This window comes from Furipterus horrens, unplaced genomic scaffold (genome assembly GCF_987537825.1).
Source record: "Furipterus horrens unplaced genomic scaffold, mFurHor1.1.pri manual_scaffold_6, whole genome shotgun sequence".
Lineage (NCBI taxonomy): Eukaryota > Metazoa > Chordata > Mammalia > Chiroptera > Furipteridae > Furipterus > Furipterus horrens.
The window spans coordinates 19,753,990-19,777,170 of NW_028327176.1; the positions used below are offsets into that span (position 1 = coordinate 19,753,990).

Genomic DNA, 23,181 nt, shown 5'->3' on the forward strand with positions numbered 1-23,181 from the left:
TCTGTCTACTAAAAATATCTAGGTTTTGGATCTGATTGGTGCCTGGAACGTGACTATTGAACCATAAGCAACTGTCCTTTATTGTCACAGCTACCCATCCCCCTCACTGTGAAAATTCTCAGATATATCTCCACCTAGTTAGAAGGTGGCCAGAAAAACATGAACTACCAGGAAACCACTGGTAAGAGTGACAGGCCACAGAGCAATTGGGAAACTTTATAGAAAGCCCTCTGATGTTGATGGAAGTAACATATTCACTGGGTGAACCAGTAATGGCCATATAGCTAGACCGGATCCCGTTACGATATCACCTGAGTTCCTCAAAAAGTTACACATGGAGCTGCTAAATGATCCAGGAATTCCACTCCTACATATATACCCAGTAGAATTGGAAATACACATATACACAGAAACTTGTTTACAAATGTTTATAGCAGCGGTCTTTATAATGATCAAAAAGTGAGAACAACCAAAATGTCCACCAACTGATAGCAGATAAATGGAATGTGGTGTATCGTATCATTGGTCGTTCGGCTGTACAAGGGAATGAAGTACTGGTACATGCCGCACTGCAGATGAACCTTGGAAGCATAGCCTATGCAAAGAATCTAGACACAAAAGAATCCAGATCACATATTATGATGCCGTTTGAATGAAATGTTCAGAACAGGCAAATTATATGAAATGTCCATACAGGAAGGAAGTGCATTAGTGGTTGCCAGGGCCTGGGGGGAGGGGAACAGGGAGTGATCGTTGGTAGGTAAAGGATGATGAAAGTATTATGGAATTAGAGGGTCCTCATAGTTTCATAACCTTGTGAATTTACTAAAAGCCATGTTATGCTAAAAATAACTTGAAAATACTTACATTATTTCCAAATAGGTAGTTATAAAAGCTTCAAGGAATAGAGCTCATTGGCTCTCTTGGAAGTCCTAAGGGTGGCGTGGGGTCGAGGGATTGTCGTTATCTGTTATCTTCCTTGGTGACTTCTAGGAAAGAATTGAGTATGTAAATCAAATTCCATTGTGCTTGGTTTAGCAGTATTTTTAACAGAGGAAGGAGAAAGGTTGAAGTGACATGATAACATTTGAAAGGCACCCTTATAAAAACAGTCAGTTGAGATTATTAGAATAATACCATATGCTCAAGAGCAACCCCAAATAATGGGTGCGTAAAGAAATTAGTTTGACACAACCCTCTAGAAAAAGACCTTGAGGGTAATAAGTGTCCCCATCAGAATATCTGCTGTGGTCATTAAAATACCATGGGATGATTGACAATGTCAGAACCAGAAAATTACGTTTCTGTTAAAGACTACGGCAGAAGGACCTTTTTTATCACAAGGGTCATAAGTACTGGAGAGCTTACTAAGGTAGAGGGTAGCTTCTTAAAAAGGAGATCTTTAGGATAAGCAGAAATATGCAGATAACAAAAACAGTTCCCTGGACAGCTGGTTTGCAGGTGATGCTGAGCCCTGTAGCTCAAAGATTGGGGAACCTCTGATGTAATTACCTGCATCGTCTCTTTTTCTGTCATATCATTTAATGTTTGGAAATATATAGAAATTTAAACTTTTCTAAATGCGAGTTCTCATTGCCAATTCTAGTTGTTTTCCTTTCAAGGTAGATTTAGCTTTTAAATAGGTTATTTGTATTTTAAATTGTCTTCCAAAATGTTAGTTCTTTAAATTCAACAAAGCCAGCATTTCAATTTCAGGACAGGCACATGTCCTCTTTGATATATTGCCTTCCTAAAGTTTTTTTAAACTGATACAAGTCAGACTCTTAAAGGAATGTGCTGGTTCATCTGCTGTGCCGAGACACGAAGAGATTGAGTACTGGCATTGTGAACAGGCGGTACTGTGTAAGCAACCCTAGTGGTGCGGGAATCATGTACACAGTCCCCACTGGGCCGCTTCTGACAGCAGAAAACCTTGTCCAGCTTGCACTGGGACCTAGGTGACATCTCATCCCTGGATGCAGTGGTTTGTGCTGATCTCTCCCAGTCCTTCCACTACTCCAGTCAGCTCAGCTTCCGCCCGGCAGCCAATCGTGGGGCTCCTCCATTCGAAGATAGAATAGCCTCCCAGGTCTCATGTCTGAGTAGGAGGCTTGTGGCCAGAGTCCCTGCATCCAGTTCTGGCCTGGCCACAGTCCATGGTCCCAGACATGGGCCTTTTAGGCACCAGACACCCCTCTTTACCCTCTGAGTGACACTGAGGTTAAATGTGTTAGCATTAGCCTTCAGGCCGTGTTCATACTGACATCAAGAAGCATAAGACATGACGGCATCTCAGGGTTTCATGACAAATAGTATATCTCCCCTTGCAAGAAACTAAGTTCATGCCTCTGGTGTGAAGACTTTTTATGGTGGCAAATTATACAACAAAGAGGTTACCAGTACAACCGTCTGTCTTCCTGGTTGCCCTTACTGAGAGAAGTGAGTGGTTCCGCACAAGGTTAGAGGAGACAGCCAAGATTTTTGCTTCGGCAAAACAAATCTGAAAGTTAGGGGATAAAGGCAGCATTTGGCCTGGACAGTCCCGTGTTTATGCTTGCCTGCTCCAGGAGGTGGGCAGACACTGATGAAAGGCTCTGGGTACCCAGTGTCAGTTACGCCGCAGGGAAGGTGTCTGTGGTATATTCAGATCCCATCCCCACCCCCCACTGGGGGACAGAAGTTGACTGCCTGGTGTGGAAGACCAAATTCATACTCTACTCATTGGCCCTTTGCAAAAGAGGGGAGAGACCTTGGAGCGGCAACTGGCAAAGGCAAATGGAGCTGTAATGAGTACAGATGTGAACAGCTGGAGACAGATCCTTATGTGCAGGGTGAGCTGCAGGAGGGAGCTCTTCAGAGAGGGAACAATTTGAAGTGGTGGTGAGGAGGAGTCTGGTTCTAAGCACCACCTCGCCTCATTGGGATGTTGAAGTTTGCAATGTGAGCAATAGGATAGATCACGTGAAGAAGGAAAAGGAGGAGCAGAAGGAGAAATTGGGTGTGCTGGCAACTCCAGTTCTCTGAGATGCCCTCTCTGATGGTCTGATTGGTTGGGAGTCCCGTTAGGGCAAAGCTTTGCAGATGGACAGAGTGGGCACTTGGAGAGAGAGAATCCCGTGGACATACATTCTGGAAGCCCTCCCTGCACGGATGCTGCCTTAAGCTTGTTATGTGCAAATGAATGTGTCTTTGGCATTGGCCCCGCACCCATCCAGGGGGTACTGAGTGGCCATGGAAGTTGTACCAGCCAGAAACCATCTAACAAGAAGTTGATGAAAACTAAAAAGGACGTGATTTAGCATGTAAGAGGAGTACTATGTGTGAAAACACACTGCTTTAAAGAAGGAATGATGATGGCAAAGCCCCATGCTTTGTCGTTGCCAACGCAGCAAGGCGCTAAAGCTGCTGGGTCACCCACACAAGGTTTTGTGTGGGAATCAGGAACCTGGATCCAGTTCCCCAGTTATTTGGCAGTGTGGATGTTAGCGTGAAAGATGGCTAGAAGAAAACTATCCACTCTTCAGTAATTTCTGGCGAGGTCCCTGTTGGCTTACATACCTGACAGCAAAGCCACAGCATGCTGTGTACAAACTAACAATTAAGAAAGCAGTTGAGGCCCTCACTGATGTGCTTCATTTGGTTGGGCATCATCCTGCAAAGCAAAAGGTCATGGGTTCGATTCCTGATCAGGGCACATGCCTAGGTTGTGGATTCAGTCCCTGGTCCCACTGCGTATGAGATGCAACAGATGGATGTTTCTCTCCCACTCTTGCACCCCACGTTCTCAAAATAAATAAATAAATAAAATCTTAAAAGAAAAGAAAGCATTTGGGAAAGGTTAACACCGGGCTTTGCTGAATCCAGATTTCACTGAAGGACAGCTCAAGTTCCATGTGTGGTCTTGGTGTGCCTCAGTTGGGGGGTGGAGGTGGGTGGTATGTTTTACGCAGGAGCTGTTTGATCCCGTCCCAGTCCAGGAAGGTACGTGAACATGAACACCCTCTCTGCCTCCTGATTGCTCACATAGGGTTTCAGATAGCTGGGGAGCAGTGGACACAGATTGATGATAAACACTTCCAGGAAGCTTATCCAGCAATATGGAAACAACCATGGAGGAAAACCTAGAGCGAGGACTTATGTAATCTAAATTCCCAAGGGCCCAAGGTTTCATAATAAATAAACAAACCAATCCAAGGATATTTCTGGGTGTTGAGACTGAGTTCAAGATGTTGAGAAATAAACACTGTATGGCTCCAGAATATCCTGTGATCAAAATGTGCTATTTCTAGGGGAAAATAACACACACGAATTTACAGGTTGCCTGGGGGATAGTACAAAGCAACATTTTGGGAGGAGAAAACTTGAATTTGAAAAACAAAAGAGATGGTACTTACTCAGCCTTAGCTTTTTTGGGGAGGGGCAGGAAATGAGGGCTTTACTTGATTTTACTTCTGAGTGGGAAAATAGTTTCCAGGGAATTAATCCCTATTAGAGTTGAAATGATAGTTTTGACTCAAAATAAACAGTACTGCACGAAACACTGCTCATGAGAGAAAGTAGAAAATGCTTTGTCTTTTTTTGTGTCAGTCTTCTTACAGAAGAGTCTTCTTAGCCTTGAAAATGACCGCTATGGGGTGAGTTTGTCCCCCTCTTGGAGGTGAAGACCTCAGTACCTTTCTTCTATTTTCATATAACATTTCTTTAAGAAGACTTTTTGTTGTATTTGTGATTTTAATTCTGCATTATTCTTCAATATTTATTTAGTACTAGTTCCTTGTGAAATTGAAATGTAAATCAACTGAAACCCAGCTGCCCTCATTCTCCTTGATTCATGCATGTCTGGAGTAGGAGGAAAACCTCTCTTCCCTAGGAGGTAATTGCAGTATCGCTACATTTGAGTACAGCAATTCTCTGGCAGGCAAACATTAAACCATGCGATATACATGTTTATGTGGATGATGTATGTATATGTATATATACACACACATGTATTCGATCATATATAACTATGTGTATTATTTAAACAGTCACTTTTTGGAGTTTCTTTTTTATTCACATTAAAAAATACTTGTAGTTCTAACTGCACTTTACAAGTTTGTTCTTTCAAGGTTCCAGACTTTTTTTTTTTTTTTTTAACTAAATGAAAACATTTTAATAGGCAGTGGTTGCTTTTGTGAAAAACCTCATCGTTACTTGAAAATCCCTGCATCCTAGAAACAGATTTAGAAAGCTTTGGTGAGAGAAAGAAAAGCATCCGTAGAGCGGGTGAGACGGGCGGTGCCCTTGGCCGAGGGCCTCTGGGCTTCTTGGGTGGGATTGCCGCCCGGAACCACGCGCCCTGGCAGCTGTTGTTTTAATGAACCCCACTTAATGGCTACAGGTGCACCTCCTGATTGCACCGCCTGCCTCAGACTCAGATCCAGCAGAAAGCGGAGCTCTTCCTCCCACACGTTCAGATCTGGTTTACGCATAATTTTCTTCCCTCCCCACTCTTGCCATGGCTTGCCTGGGGGTATAGTAGTGGACTTTTCCGCCCCACTGACTTTGACCTTGGCCATGTGACTTGCTTGGACTACTGCAGTGTGGGTGGAATGACAGTGCCAGTTGAGAGCTTTAAGAGGCCTTGCATGGTTGCATTCTTCCTCCCACCACAGAAAAGGCGGGGCTCTGGTCTGCTGCCTTGCCTACTCCTTTGCCATCTATAGCTTTTCTTAGATTACCTTATCAGCGGGGCAGAAAATGTACTTTTAAAAACAACCTGGACAAATCAGTTGTTAGTTTCAATCAAGTAGACGATACTGTTTTAATCAGACAGCGTACTTACAGGGAAAAATGCTATTCTGGGTGACCTCACTTTCATGCCACAGTCGACTGAAAATTGGGTCAGTACTTGACTCAAGAAAAACCTATGTGAGCTGGCTGGCTGCCACTAAGGGTGGCTGGCAGTCCCCACCAGGGATGATATTGATGAAATTAGATTAATCAGACTCTGTCAAGGAATTTGTAAGTTAGAGTTGAACACTAAGCAGCTAAAAGAGAGGGGGAATACCAGGTAGAAGGAGAAACAGCTGGAGAGAAGCTTTGTATCATGTTAGTGTGGGGCGGAAGAATGAATTTCTGCAGCGTTTTCTATGAAGGGCCAGGGATAGGGCAACATGTCATGGGTCGCTAAAAGTACTTTGGGTTCTTAATGTCCTCCCAGTTACTGAAATAATATGCCCTTGTCTTCATGAGGCCTGGCTTACATGGCTGCTCGTTCCTGGGTGTCCTTGAGACTGTACCTCCCTTACTGCTGCACACGGCTTCACTGCTCCAGCCCGCCACTGGAGACGATGTGCCTCCCTCACGCTGTGTTGTGGGCAAAGACCCCAGCTCACGCGTGTTCTGTTTGTGCCTTTCCTTCTAACAGCTGCATGTCCTGACAGCTCAGAGCACCAAAGCACCTTTTAGAGAGGGGCACCCCAGCTGCCTTAGTTCTTCTCTTCACTCCCTTTTTTAGCTCTTACCCTTGTCCACACCCCTCACTTCTAAGAAAGCTTAGGGTGGGTTGGCAGATAGATGGAGGGGGTGGGTGGGTCAGTTCCATCAGTTCCCAGAATCACCGAAGCACTTAGAGAATTGTTCTGCCTCATCTGGGGTTTAGTAGGGCCTTGTGTGCTTTTATTTATTTATGTTTGATTATCCATTTGGGTTTTTAACAGAGCATTCTCAGGGCTCAGGGGTTCTTGTTTACGTGGAGCGGAGAGTGTCCAGTTTCAGTTCAGTAGCATGGACAGGAACCTTTTCAAGAAGACTCCTGACATCCCATCATGCCTCCTGTTCATTCATCATCCTTTTTGGTGTGGGTTTTCAAGCAGTTGCAAAGGGGTATGTGTGTAAATGTGCATCAGACACACTCAGCCGTGTCTCAAACATGGCAAAAGAGCAGAATTAGATGCCTCTTATAAGAGGAATTTTTAAAAGACTCTTGGTAGAGAATACAGTTTGTAATGTTTCTTGTCAGAGATCCCAGTTTCCAAACAACGCCTTAATGTACCTCAAGAACATGTAATACGTATTTTTAAAAACTTGTGAAGGGTATTGTGAATTATCTTCTTGTCTCTGGAGATTGGGTAATTAGGGAATTTGGATGTAGGCCCATCTCTCTGTCAGAGACACTGTGTAGATTCCGTTCTCCTCTTCCTCTTTATTTAGCACTTACTGTGTGCCAACCATTGTACCGATTGCTGTGCATTAATCCATTGTTATATCATATTAGTAGCACATTATTAGATTATTTAAATACACCCTGCATGTTATTCATGTAAGTTTGTTAGGAATCAAAAATATAATGAGTTAAAAATTGTTAAAACAAATCTTTCTTACTGAAAAGAGTGCCTCGTTAGCTCTGTGTAAGTTACCTTTAGGTGAGTACCAATCCAAGATTTGACTGTTTTTTAAAAACTTGTGAATTTTATTATATGCGAGACTTTTATAACAATAGCATATTTTAGAAATTATCCAAACATAGAGCTTCTAGCAAGAATCGTTTAAGTTAACAAAAATTATTTAAATGCAAAATTAGCCTTTCTAATGAGTGGGTTTTTCTTTGGGTTGAAATCCATTTTTATACCTTTCAAACAGTGTCAGGCCATCAGATCTTATCTGGAAATTATGTGGAAGCCAACGTCCGCGGGAGAATGTTAATTTATTCTAGAGTCTTGAATAATATAGAGGGTCACGAAAGCAAACATCTTGAGGTGAAATTTTCCCATATTTAGAAGCGCTTGTAGGTTTTGCTATGTCATATATCACGAGGTAAATGTCACTACTAGTGTAAGTTTTTCTCAGTTGCCCCACTGAGAGCTGACCACAGGTAACGACATTCTCTTGTGTTTGCAGCGTGTTTAGCAACTTGTGAGTGACGTCTTTGCCAGTTATTTCACAGGGTCCCTGCCACAATCCTGTGAGTAAGATGGGTTGGGTGGCATCACCCTGTGTGTGTCCTGTGAGTGGTTTCACTGAATCCAGTCTCATTAAACCTCCGAATATTCGTTTCTCTGTCCAAGAAAAACCTTAACACTTATTCCACAAGACTGTTGTAAGAATGAAGGGAGATGAAGGCGATGATAACTAACAGCCAAACGCATAGTTTATGCTCCATCTGTGTTTGTTTTTCTCCCTTATTCAACCTTCCCAAGCACTTACTGTTACGTAGTTTTCCTAGTGATGCTCCCTGAGAGTGTAGGCGAGGCGCTGGGGGAGTGAGGCAAGAATAAGGGCTTGGATTGAAATCCCAGCTCTACCATTTCCTAACAAACTGGCCTTGGTCAAGTTTCTGATGAAAGCCTCTGTCATGCCCTTGTCTATGAAATGGCCATGAGTGTCACTTGCATGGTCTTTGGTGGTCTGTGGGGTGTACTTTGAGCTCTATTGCTTAGTAGGCACTCAGTGCACGTTTCCTGAGTCCATGAATCATGTAGGCAGTGCTCTGCACATTTAGAAAGGCCCCAGAATTCTGCTGCTGTGTTCTCGAATCTAGGCAAAAAGGAAAAGCGGAGGAGTGAGTGCGTATGTGTTTGTTAGTTATTTACTGCTGTGTAACAAATGGCTCCAAACCTTAGTGGATTAAAGCAGCGAACGTCTGGCAGTTTCTGTGGTTCAGGAATTCAGAATGGCCGTAACTGATTGGTCTTGGCTCAGGTTCTTTTCTGGCTTAGTTGCCAGCAAGGTAGCAGCAGGGGCTGCCGTCATCTGAAGACTTGACTGGGGCTGGAAGATCTGCTTTCCAGGTGGCTCACTCACATGGCCACTGGCAGGAGACTATATGGGGCTTCTCCATCGACTCCTTGAGTCTTTTCATAGCATGGGTGCTGGTTGCCCCCAGAGTGAGTGATGAGAGAGAGAGAGAGAGAGAGAGAGAGAGAGAGAGAGAGAGAACAGGAGACAGAAGCCCCAGTGCCTTTTCTGATCGACTCTCTCAAGTCGCAAATCATCCCTGCTGCTGTAATCTGTTACTGTAGACAAGTCACTAAACACCAGCCCATGCTTAAGGGCAAGCACTTACACTTTACCTCTGAAAGAAAGATATGTGAAAGAATTTGTAGATAAATGTTCAAACCATCATAGTGTTCAACAGGAGATCTATGTAGATGAGAGTCAAAAGCAGAAGAAGAAGTTGAAAATGAGGAACCTAAAAATAATGAACTGACAGCTGGAAAACTTACAGTGGGTAAAGTGCGTATCAGTAATTCATTTAGTATTGGCCAACTAATCATTTTTAAATTTTATTTATCACATGATACTGGGGCATAGTTAGATACAATATGATGACTTTGAAAAAAGGGAGTTTTAAACTGAAATGTTTTCTAATGATGATTTCTATTGAATTAGGCAGTAATCCCTTGGGGAGAGAAGTTGAGGCCATTTGATGGAGTCATTTAAAAACTGAGCCAGAGAGACGTTTGTGCTGTGGGGGAAAAGAAGTGACAGAATCTCTGTTCTGCAGGCTTAGATATCCTCGATTCTGTAATTGTAAATTACTTCAGAGAGTTCACAGTGCCAGTTTTCTTCTATATAACTAATTGCTTCATCAGATCAAATTTGAGAGTTGCTTTGGCAGTTGCAAAAATGTTCATATCTTCAACTTCCTTAGTGCTTCTTAAAATAAAATGCATTCAAATTATAATATTTTTGTTTGCTCTGGATTTTTGTTGCCTGTGTGAAAGAACTGGACTCTCTCAGAGGCACATCAAGGTTTCTACTTCTGACCTGGCCTCCTCAGTGGCTCAGAATGCTTGTACAAGGAACAGGTTTGAGTTTCCTTGTCTGCCCTGTCTTTTGACTTTTTTTCCTTTAACGCAGAATTTAAATTTTGTAAAGTGTAGTAGGTCGTTTTCTTCCTTATATCTGCCTTTAGTGTGAGAGGGGAAATTTCCAAATTCCCTTATGAAGATAATGGAACCCTTGACAGCATTCACTTTGTTACAGTTTTGTGACTTACAGGTGTTAGTTGTTCGATTAAAAGTCACTTGTCTGCCCTTTCCTGAGAGAGTGGAATTCCCATGAATGCCCAGCCTGAGCTCACACCACCTCATTTCCCCTCCTTATTCTTTCCTGGGTCCCTCATCTCTCACCATATACTGTATTCTTACCCTTCCTGAAGAGAGGAGACTCATCAGGTGACATGTTTGTTATGAATGGACAAGGAGGATAAGAATAGAAACTGTTTTCTTTCATTTGATGGAGCCCAGGGGAAGGTGGAGAAGCAGAGACATGTACATAAATAGAAGTATGTGCAGAGCCATGTACAGATGGAGGATCGTAACCTTTGGTCATGCCAAGGGTGACGAGAAGGTAGTTCCATTGTGTCAGAAGGATGAAGGTAGAGGCAAAAGGAGGAAAGCTATTCTAGGAGCAGAAACTGCGTGTGGAGGAAGCAGGTGCATGAGTGAGGACAGCTGGACACTTCTGCCTGGCTGTCCATGGGGGCGTGCCACGGGAGGGGAGGCGCAATTAAGTCTAGATGGGGAAGGACCCTGATTTTTTTCTTTGAGGGCGTTGGATTTGGTGAGAAATGTTTGTCAGTGCAATTATATAGACTCTGTGGAATCCTAATTCTCCAAGTATTTGGTTGAGATAATCTGGGACCCTCCTGAGAAATGGCCCCCACTTAACCAAGCTTGTGACTATGTCATGAAATCTGTTCCTTGGTAAACACATAGCTCAATAGATATCTCTCCTTTCAGTCAGCCTTCTCCACATGCGAGTAAACATGTTATTTATGGATATGGTGAGTGATAGGCCGATAACAAATGCCTCATTTACTTCTTTAGGAAAACAACAAGTGTGGGGATAAATAAATCCTGCCTCAGTTCCAAAATTAAGGGACAGATAATTGGAGTCATGTGAAGCATATATAACCCACTTTTTCTGTAAGGAGCCCATGCAAACTAGCCAGACTGAATGCGTATTAGAGATGGAAGACAGGCATGTGTTCACTGCTCGGTAACTTGTTCTGTTCACTCAGGGACAATAGTGACGTCCTCTTCTTGTCAGCTGTACTTCAGCCCTCTCCCCCTGTGGCCATGGCGTGGTATCCAAAGTTCTGCTGCTGCTGCTGCTGCAGCTGTTGCTGCAAGAACTGGCATAGGTTCTTAAGGGAGGTAGAGATTCTCACATGAAAAAAATGCATCTTTTAAATGCTGTTGCTCTGTAGGAGACACTCGGACAAAGAGTAAAAAAAAAAAAAAACCCTTGGCAAACTTATTGAACCTTCTCCAAGTACGGGTCCCATGATGGTCAGCATTCTAGTAGACCCAGGCGGAAGATTGCGTGCGCAACTCATAACTGAGAAGATAGGCCCAGTGAGCTCTCTCTCCCTCCCTGACTTCCTTCTTTGCTTCTTTTTAAGTTGTGAACTGATTTAAGTCCTGTCCTCTTGGGGATGTGCTTCTTCAACCCCTTATCACAGCATTTCAAAGACCATGGTCCATTCTGGATGGGATGGCAGCAGAAAGTTCTCTGGTTCAGGGTTAGGAGCAGAGGAGAGAGTTCCAGATATGTTGTAGACAGGTAAGGTTTTAAAGTCACCTTGAAGACAACACTATGGGACAACCTGGTACAGTTTCAGGCCACTGGTCGGTCCCCATCGCTGCCTCTGGTTGTGGTGCCCTTAGCAAGATGTCTCCTCTTTCCTGGGACTGCAGTCCAGAGCCTGTCCTGAACTTGTCTAAGGCTTCTTCATCCACAAACTGAAGTAGGCCTAGACAGTTGAATCCCCTCTGGGTCTAGGATGTTAAAGAAAAACGTCTTATAAAAAAGGTCAAGAAAATGAAAATGCCAGAAAGCCATTGGTTGGTTTGTGCGGTTCTCTGCTTTTATTACCAACTGTATTTTCTTTCCCCAAACACTGGGTCACATTCTGCTGGTTAAGTAAAAGTCTTTTGAATGTAAACCTTCAAATATATTTGATTTTGTTCCAGGGATAAAAAATAGGACCTTTAAAAATATTTTTAGAGCCCTGGCTGCTGTGGCTCAGTGGACTGAGCGTCGGCCTGCGAACCAAGTGTCGCTGGTTCGATTCCCAGTCAGGGCACATGACTAGGTTGCACGTCAGGTCCCCAGTTGAGAGCGTGAGTGAGAGGCAACCGCACAGTGATGTTTCTCTCCCTCTCTTTCTTTTTTCCCCTCTCTAAAACAGATAATAAAATAAAATAAAGTAACCTTGTTAAAAAACATTAAAAAAATATTTTTAGACAAGGGAACTTATGATGACTGGTATTTAAAAAGGGAACACGCCAAGGAAAAAAGGAAAGAGAAAATCCCATAGTCTCAAGGTGTGCTTTTTAAAGTCCCAGTGGGGGCACTGGTGTCTGAATGCAAAGTAAGACTAAAGGTGAGAAAATGTGATTCTAGGTGAAAATCTTAGTTCTTAACTCTCCAGTCAAGTCAAAACAGAGATTAAATGAATGAAACGGGAAATCAGACCCGACTCCCAAAGTAAATGGAGATTTGGGATATCTCTTAGTCCTTCAGCCAGTCTCCTCAAGTGGGGAGCATGATGTAGTTCTCTTTTTTGGTAGTTTTTGTGGCCTGGTGACAATTCACATGAGAGCACAGAATCTGGGTGGCAGTGTTTTTAATTTCCTAGTGGTTCTTTGCCTAACAAAGGGAGTGGCTACTTATGTTTATTATAAACTCAACCCCTTACATAGCATACATTTTACTTATGAAATTAAAGGAAGTTTCCATCATTTGTCAATTGGATTCTTCGCATATTGTGAAACTTTGGGAAGCAAATAATTGTCTATTTTGCTATTGAAAAGTGTTTGAGAAATTCCGTTTCCTGTTGTTTACTCACTCATTCTCTCATTGGCACGCTTAATTGAAAATTTTTACTTTTAAATATCACTGGCCATTTTGGGGTAATGTTTTAATGATTTTGGGAAACATGTGTTTAGTAATGATTGCAGGGTTTCCTGACAAACAACTGTGCTTTCCCTTGAACTGAAATTTTTATGGCTAGAACACTTGTCTGGCAAATATAGCATATAACAAGTATATTTTGAGGCTGAAGATTTCATAGGCATGTTCTGTGTGTTTTGACGCTACTAACAATTACCCCATACAGAAATATTATTTGTTATTTAGCATACCTGTCAGTGAAATTTTCTCATTCATTTAATTATTTCTTGGGCACTTGCTATGAGACACATACTGGGTGTATAGCAGTGATGACACTCTCATGGAGTTTGTGTTCTGATGACAATAATCCAACACTAAATATATAAAGTTTTTATAATAAACAGGAAATGTAAAGCAGGGGATGGGGGGATCGGTAAGGTGTGGGGGTGTTGCAGTTTTGTGTCTAATAGTTGGCAAAGGCCTCTTGATAATGTGACATTCTGGAGAAATCTTGAAGGAGGTGAGGGAGGAAGCTGTGGCTATCTGGGGAAAGTGTGCTACACAGGGGGAACAGCAAGTGCAAAGGCCTGAGTGAGAGGTGTGACCACTATCTGAGAAATAGCAGGGAAGCCAGAGGGAGAGGGCTGGGGAGAGGTATAGTGGGTGAGGTCAGGAAGGTCACCGCTGTAGGGGTCTCATAGGTCATTGGCTTGGATTCTGATTGAGATTGGAAGCCACTGCAGGGAGGGGTGCCATGATCCGACTGACATACATTAAAAAGGATGTGCCGAGTGCTGTGTGGAGAATAAATCATCAGAGGGCAAAGGCGAAAGCAGGATGTCCAGCCAGGAGACTGTTGAGATCATCCAGACAAAAGATGATGGTGGATTGCACCAGAGTGTTGCTGTGGAGGTGCTGAGAGATTGTCAGCTTCTGGAAGTAGAGCTAACAGGATTTGCTGCTGGATTGAGTCTCAGGTGACAAAAGATCCAGAATAGACTTGCCATTTTCTGACATGGGGGAAGACTTGCAAAAGAATAGGTTTGGGTTTGGGAACCTGAGACATTAGACATCCGCCTTGCAAAGTTCCACAAGCAGTTGAGTAGCTGTGTTCTCGGACACACACATACACACCTACACCTCCAGTACCCACGTGCACACATGAGGAAGAGGTGATCCAGACTAAACATTTTCTATGTAGAAGTCTGTAGATGGCATCTAAGTCCCAGAGCTAAGACAGGATGTCATCATCTAAGGAGTTAGGGGAGAAAAGAAAAGGCTGTAAAGACTGAGCTCTGGGGCCCTGCCTGCACAGCATCATGAGGAGCCGTAGCCATGGAGGAAGGAGAGAGAAGCCTGAGAGAGTAGGGCAACCTAGAAGCCAAGTGAAGAAAGTGCATTTTATGAAGCCGTTTTCTACTGTCAGATAAGCTGAAAGTTGGAGTAAGAAAGAGCCAGAGAATTTGCCATTGGATTTGGCAATATGGGGGCCACAGGTGACCTTCAGATGGGCAGCTTAGGTGAAGTGTTGACAGGGAGAGCATGGTTGCAGCAGGCTCGAGAGAGAACAGGATGGGACGGGGTGGAGACAGCCAGTGGAGCTGCTGTAAGGGGAGCAGGGAAGTAGAACAGTGATTTTCAGCCATTTTCATCTCATGGCACACAGACTAATGACTGAAATTCTGCAGCACACCAAAATTTATATATTTTTTGCCAGTCTGACCCCCCAAAAGGTATAATTTTGATACCTTCACATGGATGATTATTGTTGTGTTGGCTGTTGTCATTTTTTTATTTGACAATCTAAGGAAAAAGAGGTCCGTGCCCCTGGCTAAAGAGTCACGTATTGCATGTTTTAAAAGTTCTTGTGGTACACTGGTTGAAAATCGCTGAAATAGAGCATTTCTGTAATAAAATGGAATGGGGACAAGGAGAGGCGGGGTATTCTTGGACGTTGGGAAATAGTACATTACAGCAAGTGAGCACACTAACAGGAATGATTTGAGAAGGAAGTCTTTGAGTAGGCAAGAGAGGAAGGGGGTCCATTGCTTCAATGGAGGAGTTGGCCTTAGAAGGACCACCTGCTTTATCTGGAGGAACGCGGGTCAGCTACAGATGCAGCTCAGCTGGGGTGGTCTGGGTCTTTATAATTTCTGTTTTCTCAGTGAAACAACAAGCAAGGTCATACTTGGCTGCGTGACTAGGTAGCATCTGCATTTCTGCCCAAATGAGTATTTTTGGGACTGTATTTACATTTTCAAGCATGGTATACATTTGATCCCTTCTCTTTATTGAGCAGTAGGAATTTCTTTCAGAAACTCAGAATGTATCCAAAAATCTGTTCTCTTTTTAAATGATGTAACATGCTCTCCTTCTTTGCCTGTCTATAGGTCTGTCTCCTTATAGTATAAAAATGGAAGGAAACCATATATGTATATATAAGAGAGAGATGAATAGTTGACACACAGTTTCCTTCAGTGAATACAAATTAAGGGAGAATTGAGAGGAGGAGGAGGAAGCTCAGATGTTTTAATTTATATTGCCTATGTAGCAACTATTTGTCTCTGTACCTCTTCGATTAGTTACTTCTACCTGGAAAAACTCAAGAGGTGGTGTTGGAATGTAACTCTAGATTATCTGGAGAATGTCCACATCAGAACTAGAAATCTCATGTGAGTTCCCTCCTGGAGGCTTTTCCAGGACTGGAGTGATCTGATGAAGTAACAGATCTGATATTAATTTCTCTTTACATAGCACCTTTCTCAAGGAACACAGAGTATTCTGTTGGCATTATTTTAACAGTCCAGCAGGAATTATGCAAGCGTGGAGAACTGAACAATCAAGTCCTGTTATTCTAAGCATTATTTAAAACTTTTATGATTTGTCCTTCAAAGAATTCTTGGCCTTCGGGCAGGCAAGGAACTGCAAGTGGAAGAATTAGCTATTAGCTCAGTTTCTGTCCCACGTGACCTGTGTACGGAATCAGCTCCGAAGTCTCCTGAAACTGGCCTCAGTTAATGGGCAGGGTGATAACTTTTAACCACAGCGAGGTTGCTTCTCCTTCCCTGAGGATATGGCCTGTGCTAGTGGGTCCCTGTTGTTTGATTTGGAGGGTGCCGAAGTGCTGTCGCAGCATTTGGGGTGAATGCAGGGGAGACGGTATTTGTTCATGACATCTGATGTGAGTCTTGAACTTGTTCTATTTATTTCTTTGGCTGCCTTGGCTTTTGGTCACATCCTCGTCTAATGAGTGAAAGAGGGCCACTGTCCTCTTTCCTAGACTGAAGTTCATTTGACAGGAACCCTATTCGCATTTTTGAAGTTTTTTTCTCTGTCATTAAGGATTGGGAAGCCGAAATGAAAGCTTTTTATATGGAAAGGGTATCGGCTTCCCTTCCATCCCTGTCGCCATTCACTCTGAATATCTGTGGTTTGTTTTAAACCATGTGCCAGCGCCTCTTCTTGGAGGTTTAAATTCACACAGGGTCTGGCAGAAGCTGCAGACAGGATGTTGACTCCTGAGTGTCTTGACGGACTGACTGACTAGGAGGCCCAGCGGAGGTGCTACATGGCTCCAGGCAATCGATGCTTCTAGCCAAGCCTCTAAAACCCAAGGTCTGAAACTGCTTGCTTAAGATTTCTGGGGCTGATGTACCTTACCGGGATCTAAAAATTACATTTTTTTTTCGTCAGAGGGACCAAGCATGTAAAAACTGTGCCCACACTTTCCCTGTTAACTCCCGGCTGACCTGACTCTTGCTTCTCAGATTTGTAATTCTTAACCAGCTGACAGACGCCACTAGGGATGGTCATCTCCCACTGGCTGGATTGTGGGCTTGAGTTTCTTCACTGGTGGAGCAAGGCTTTCCACCACAATGCCAACAGCATCCGCTGGGTCCCCAGTCTCTGTGGGGTTGTACAGCCTCCTTTGGGTGACTTCGTTTATTCCATATGTATTTGGTACCTACCGTATGCAAGGCACCAGAGGTCCTCAAGTATTCATTTATTCAACCGTTTGAGGAACATGCCTCCTAAAGACCAAACAGCCTCCATAGGAAGAGCCACTGTTACTCCGTTCTCACTGAACTCTTGAGAGATGAGTGAGCCTGTCGCTTGTGAGGAATTTGAAACTCGGAGCAGCGTTAACTTAGCTTTGAGTACTTTAAAACGTAAAACTCTTTCTGGCCAGGTAGCTCAGTTGGTTCCTGTGTTGTCCCAATACGCCAAGGTTGCGAGTTTGATCCCCAGTCAAGGCACATGCACGAATCAACCGATGAATTCATAGATGAGTGGAACAACCAATTAGTGTTTCTCTCTCTTTCTCCAAAATCAATGAAAAAATTAAAAAACCAAAAATATTATTAAAAAATTACACTCTTTACATGATACCCTAGATATTTGGAAATGATTTTAAAGGAGTGGGAATAAAAGAAAAATCAAGGAGTGGGAATAGAAAAGTGCATTTTCTAATCTACATAATGTTTATGGAGATCCTCTTGAAGCCATGAATGACAATCAAGTGTCCCAACAGTTGTGAGCTTTTCAAAACTGACTTTGAGGTTGACTGAAGTTATTTATAATGAAGAAATAAATGCTTGGTGAAGAACACAGGAGGACCCGCTGAGGATACAAGTGTCTGTTTTTAGAATTAGATTACTTTATACTAGAATTTTTGTAAAACACAGGGGAAATATGACATAAAATATATCTTCTGCTTCCAAGAAGATGTGAACATTGTAAAATCAGAATTAAGTCATATGAAACTGTCTCTGCCTTTTTGAAAATCCAGATGATTCTAAGCCAATTTTTTTTGGCAAAAAAACATAATCAGTTTTTAAAAACAATAGGCTCGGAGATTCTCAAGTGCCTATAAAGTGACTACTGTAGCTGGGAGGGGTAATAGGAATCATGATTAAGTGCTTGCTTTTTTTGGATGTCCCATTGTGCCTAAGTGAGCATAATTTAAGTGATGATATGAGTATCTGCAGGGCAGGTGCTGTGGGTGAATGCCAGAGAAGACAAAATAGTTGGCCCACCATTTCTAATTTCATTGTACCAAGAGCCAGAAAAAATAGAAGTTTATATTCTTTTGAAGTGGGACACTGTTGTCTCTTTCTTTTCTTGGGCTTCACACACTTAACACAAAGTATTCTCAAAATATTTGTAAGCATGGTTTGACGACTTAGAGTGTAGGGTGATTTCGTGTGTGTGTGTGTGTGTGTGGTACTGTAAAAAATAAAACTAGGTGAATTTTATCTGATCGTGAAATCAGGATTCTGTTGTAGTATTTTAAATTTCTGAGATATAATCTTAGAAAAGTTTTGAATGTCATATGAGGATTTAAAGCAGGGGGTGGCAACAGCTACCCTCCTTCATTTGCATACTGTTTTTGACCGGCTGCTTTCCTGCTACCACAGCAGAGTTGAGTAGTTGCAGCAGATTCCTTCAGGCCTAGAATCCTCAGTATTTACAATTCGGCTCTTGGTAGAAAGGTGTGGAAGTCCTGGTTGGCCACCAGGGTACCTCCCCACCTCAGATTGTGTCCTGATCTCCTTCTGTGTTGGAACCACTGGTGAATGAATGAGAAATGGTCTCGGGAAAAAAAAAACATTTGAACAGAAGTGAGGGTGTCTGTGCTCCAGAAGAATTACTTTCTTCTGTCAAGTGAGAGGGCCAACCCAAGCTGATGGCTTCAGGTCCCTTCTAACTTGAGCTTACTTGGGTTATGCGGCAGTTGCCTTTGAGCACTTGAAGGGCCATCCTATGGAAGAGGCATTGGACGGTGAGCTGTGGGAGCTGAATTAGGACTAATGGATGCAGCTAACTGTGAGGACATCCTAGAGCTCAAGAAGGAAGTGCACTTGCTAGGAACTGCCCATAACTCAGTGTGCTGTCTTAGTGGATAAGGAGCTCCCTGTCACTAGACATGTTGAAATAAAGGTTGTGACTGAGGACCTTGGAGACCCCATGCCAGCCTTGAAGTTCTAATGGTGTATTTGGTTAAGGTTCTTTGTTTCCAAGCTCAGATTTTGAGCACAGTTTATATTGTTGAAGGCCAATAGTGGCTTCTTGGATGCTTTTCTGAAAATATAATCTTGGTCAAATCAAAGCAGTATAAGGAGGGAGAATTGCTTGTGGTGGGCAGGGGATAGCAGAGGAAGGGGTCACCCAGAGCCAATCTTCATCACAGTGGCAACAGGAAGGGCACTGCTTTCCACTGGCCCTAAAACCTCAAAGATGAACCGTCTCTCTTCAGCTGCGGCTACCATCTTTGCTTTCTGCCTGGCTCCTGTAAAGAGGAAAAACTGGCTGCCACAGATAGAGAAGTCAAAATAGCCTTTCAGTATTGCACTTTGCTGGGGAGTTTATAGTAGGCCTTGACTGTGAACAGCAGTTCTGGGTGAGGCCATACATTCTCTGTGCAGCTTTGCTGTTATAGCACAAAAGCAGCCATAGATAACGCATACATGGATGAGTGTGGGGTGTTTCAGGAAAACTTTATTTACAAAAGCAGACAGTGGGCCAGATTTGATCCTGGGGCCATAGCTTGTGGGCCCCTGATATGGACAGTGAAAGTTAGAACTGGCTGGAAAACATCAGTTCCCATTCTCTCCTGTTTTAGAGAAAAGGGAAGGTGACGTGCCCAGAGTCACACCATGGTTGAGCCAAAATTAAAATCCAGAATTTGACATGTATTTTTACTTAAAAAATTTTTAATATTCATCCAAGGATATGTTTATTGATTTTTAGAGTAAGGGAGGGAGAAAGAGAGAGAGAGAGAGACACAAACAGACAGACAAGCATTGATTGGTTGCCTCCTGTATGCACCCGGACTGGGGATTGAACATACAACCTTGGTATGTGCCCTGACCAGGAATCGAACCCACAACTTTTGGTGCACAGGACGATGCTCCAACCAACTAAACCACCCAGGCAGGGTCAGAATCTGACATTTAGATTTGTGCTGATTTTGTGGTTTTCTGCTGCCTCTGCTGTGCAGTCAAGTTACAGCATTTGGTGAAGAGAGGGCCATGTGAGTGAAAGAATTACCTGCCTTAGGTGGCCTCTGAACAGCAGCAGCGAGAGCTCTGGGATGGTATTTGAATAGAGGCAGCTGTTTAGCCCTGTGACCCAGCCTCGCTTTTCCTGAGATGGACCCTGTTCCCAGTAAAACACAACACACGTTGCATACATTTATACGGAGAAATAATGCCCCAGAGTTGTGAAAAAGAAATGGGCTCCTGCAGCTGCGTCACCGGATTCGATCACTTCAGCCGAGAGTGCCAGGAGATTTGAGACAGATGTTTTCAGACATGCCGCATGCCTCAAACATTTCCAGGGGTCGGGCTGCAACAGTGACTTCATAAGTGGAGAAACAGGGAAAGTATGCAAGGCGAGGACACAAGACTTTATTCACCACTAGGTGCGTGGCCAACCCCTTTGCGTTACATCTGCCTGACAGGGTTGGCTCTTTCATCTGCCATGCCCTCGGTACTGCTCTTTGTCTGCCCGTGAATAAAGTGCAGCATTGTGGTTAGTAATCCCACTCCAGTGACTCGACTTCAAATGTGGTTTTGGAGTGCATCCCAGAGTTCTGTTTGCTAAGCTTCCTACTCCTGTTTCAGAGACACCACTGGATACAGAGCAGCGAGCACTCAAGGCTTCCCTCTTGCCTTAAACCTGTCGGGTTGCGGGCTCTCTCTTTTCCCCCTGTCGCTCCTTTCCTTTCCTTTCCTTTTTTTTCACCTTTCTTTTTTCTTTTCTTTTCTTTTTTTTAATTTAAAACCTTCCAAGGCACGTTCATGGATACTAAGCTGATGTGTTTGTTGTTCTTTTTCTCCCTGCCTCCGCTCCTAGTGAGTAACCACACTGGGCGCATCAAGGTGGTCTTTACTCCGAGTATCTGTAAAGTGACCTGCACCAAGGGCAGCTGTCAGAACAACTGTGAGAAGGGGAACACCACCACTCTCATTAGTGAGAACGGTCACGCTGCCGACACCCTGACGGCCACGAACTTCCGAGTGGGTGAGTTGAGCCCCTCCACGGTCCCTCACTCTCCTTACCAAAGAGAGTTCGGAGACCGCAGCCTGGAAACACCCCCGTGCCTGGCCCATTCACACACTGCTCTCTGCTGGAATGGGTTTCTGTCTATGAGTGTAAATGTGCTCTTTTCATGAGATCGTTAAAATTGCTTTCAGAATAGCTTTTAGCCTGGCTATTGCTTTCTTCGAGAAAAGGCAGCTAGGATGTTACCCCTCGGTGCTTATCACTGACGCAGCCATGCGACAACGGGGAGGGATCAGTTGGACAGGAGGGAATAGATTTGGATGAAGGCTATAAACCACAACTCGCGCTGGTCAGCTTCAAATCTCATCTTCTCAGGGATGCCTACGATTCACGTTAGATTGGACTCGTGTTGTAAAATTTGGAAGGTGGTACTTAAATTTAAATTTTTACTTCACAAATAGCTGCGTTCTAAAGACATTTTTAAAATGGTCAGAGCCCTGTATTTTGCTTGTAGGACGGCATACAGACTTGCATCTTTAGCTACCGTTTGTGCTGTGTATCTAAAGACTGAATTATAAATTGATACATGACATGGACTAAGGGGGATATATGCTAGTGGATTGCCATCAGCACTGAAAACCTTTTAATATTTCATAAATAATTTAAATAGGAACTAGAGTCATGACTGCAAAAAAAGAGGCTTTTTACTTAAAATTTTTTTTGTTTCTTTTTTGTGAGTAGAGAAAGTATTGCGGTCCACTGCATGCTGTCATGCTGCCAGGCTGTCATTCAATACAGTATTTTTGTCACAGAAAAATGTCTTCTATTATTTTTTGACCAATTATGGTTTGCCATGTGTACTCAAATAATCACAGACACCCACGTTACTTTATGAGTTACTCACAAGAATAACCCAAATGTCAGACAGATAATAACACTGGCTAGATCTGGTCTTTTTATGGAATATTGCTGTTTAGTCTTGGAAGTGTATGTCTGGGGGTAACAGAAGGGAGGGTGTCTATTTCAAATTGATTTCCATCAAGACAAAATACAGGGAGGCAGCTTCAGGTCCTTATTTGCTCTTTGATAATTCTGCTTTATTCTGACTCCTAATCCTTATGAGGTCTAACTAGTATTCTTGTTAGTCTGTATTTGGAAAAAACTTGTGCCCATAGATACTATTTTAAAGGGTATTGTGAATTTCCTGGCCATGATAGGGGTACTTTGGGCATATTTTTAAAGGAATTTAGCTGGTAGGTTCCAAATGGCACATTATCCTTAGCAGGGCAGAGAGCCGGGTCTAATGGGAAGTGTGCTGAGCTGATGACCAGGAAACTTAATTCTGGTCCTTATTGTGCCACTGACTACTAGCTAATCCACAGGGTGTGACAGTTCACATGTCTGAACCTTAGTTTTCCTCATCCGTAAAATAAATGGCTTTTATTTAGTAACCTCTAAAATTCAGTCCATCTCTAAAATCTCATGACTTTTTAAGAGTAATAAATAATGTTACTTTCAGACTATTTTGGAAAGTTATAGATGAGGAGGGGAAGGGAAAAGACAATTCCAGGCTGGTTATTATGGGCTTAAGGGATTTTTTTCACTTTTACTTTTCTTGATTGTTTTCCTTTCCCTCATTGCTTTCCCTCCTCCTTCACCAACAATGTTTGCCCCCCACCTCCCTGCATTTTTCATAAATCCTTACAGTAGGAATGACAAAGTAATCGGATGGGTGGTAATTTTTTGGCTTACAGTGTATTCATTTTGAAACTAAATACTTAAAGACTTTGAGAAACAGAGGAAGTGTGCTTGTTAAAACACGCAACACACTTTCTTCTGGCATTTAAGCGAATGTTGAGGAACAGAATGCACATAGCCTATTCAAAATATAAAATACAGAAAAATTGTTTACCTAAAATATTTCAAAACTAGAACCCAACTCTGCCACAAAAGGATTGGCTGAATATTTGAGAGAGAGACAGAAAGGGAAAGAGAAAGAATAGTAATGAACAGTTTCACATTGGAAATTATGTGAACTATTTCATTTATATCCTGAGCTATTTCTCTCATCTCTTTACATTAATTCAAATACTGGATAATTTGAGGGACAAGTTTTAATTTTTTTAAAGAATGGCAATTTCTTTAAAAATTTCATAGATTATGATTATGCAGAAAAACATAAAATTTTAGAAATTGATTTTTCAGACCTGCAGGATATGTATGTGGACTTTCCTGGGTTAATATATAACTTTATTAATTACTTAGAAAAAGTGGCTTTCTAACTTATTG

The 23,181-nt window shown here is 42.8% G+C and overlaps 1 protein-coding gene across 12 annotated transcripts in view; it reads left to right on the forward strand.

Moving 5' to 3' along the window:
- LTBP1 (latent transforming growth factor beta binding protein 1) overlaps window positions 1–23,181 on the forward strand; it is a 376,691-nt gene that overhangs the window by 132,970 nt on the left and 220,540 nt on the right. For 5 of the 12 annotated variants that reach the window (XM_090281121.1, XM_090281125.1, XM_090281124.1 and 2 more), the window contains exon 5: window positions 20,743–20,910. The exons of 1 other annotated variant lie outside the window; for it this stretch is intronic. In XM_090281121.1, coding sequence (XP_090137247.1) covers window positions 20,743–20,910 — 168 coding nt within the window. Of the gene's footprint in view, window positions 1–20,657; window positions 20,911–23,181 lie in introns of those variants that run through there. 6 more of the 12 variants (XM_090281129.1, XM_090281128.1, XM_090281130.1 and 3 more) reach the window with 3 other exon arrangements.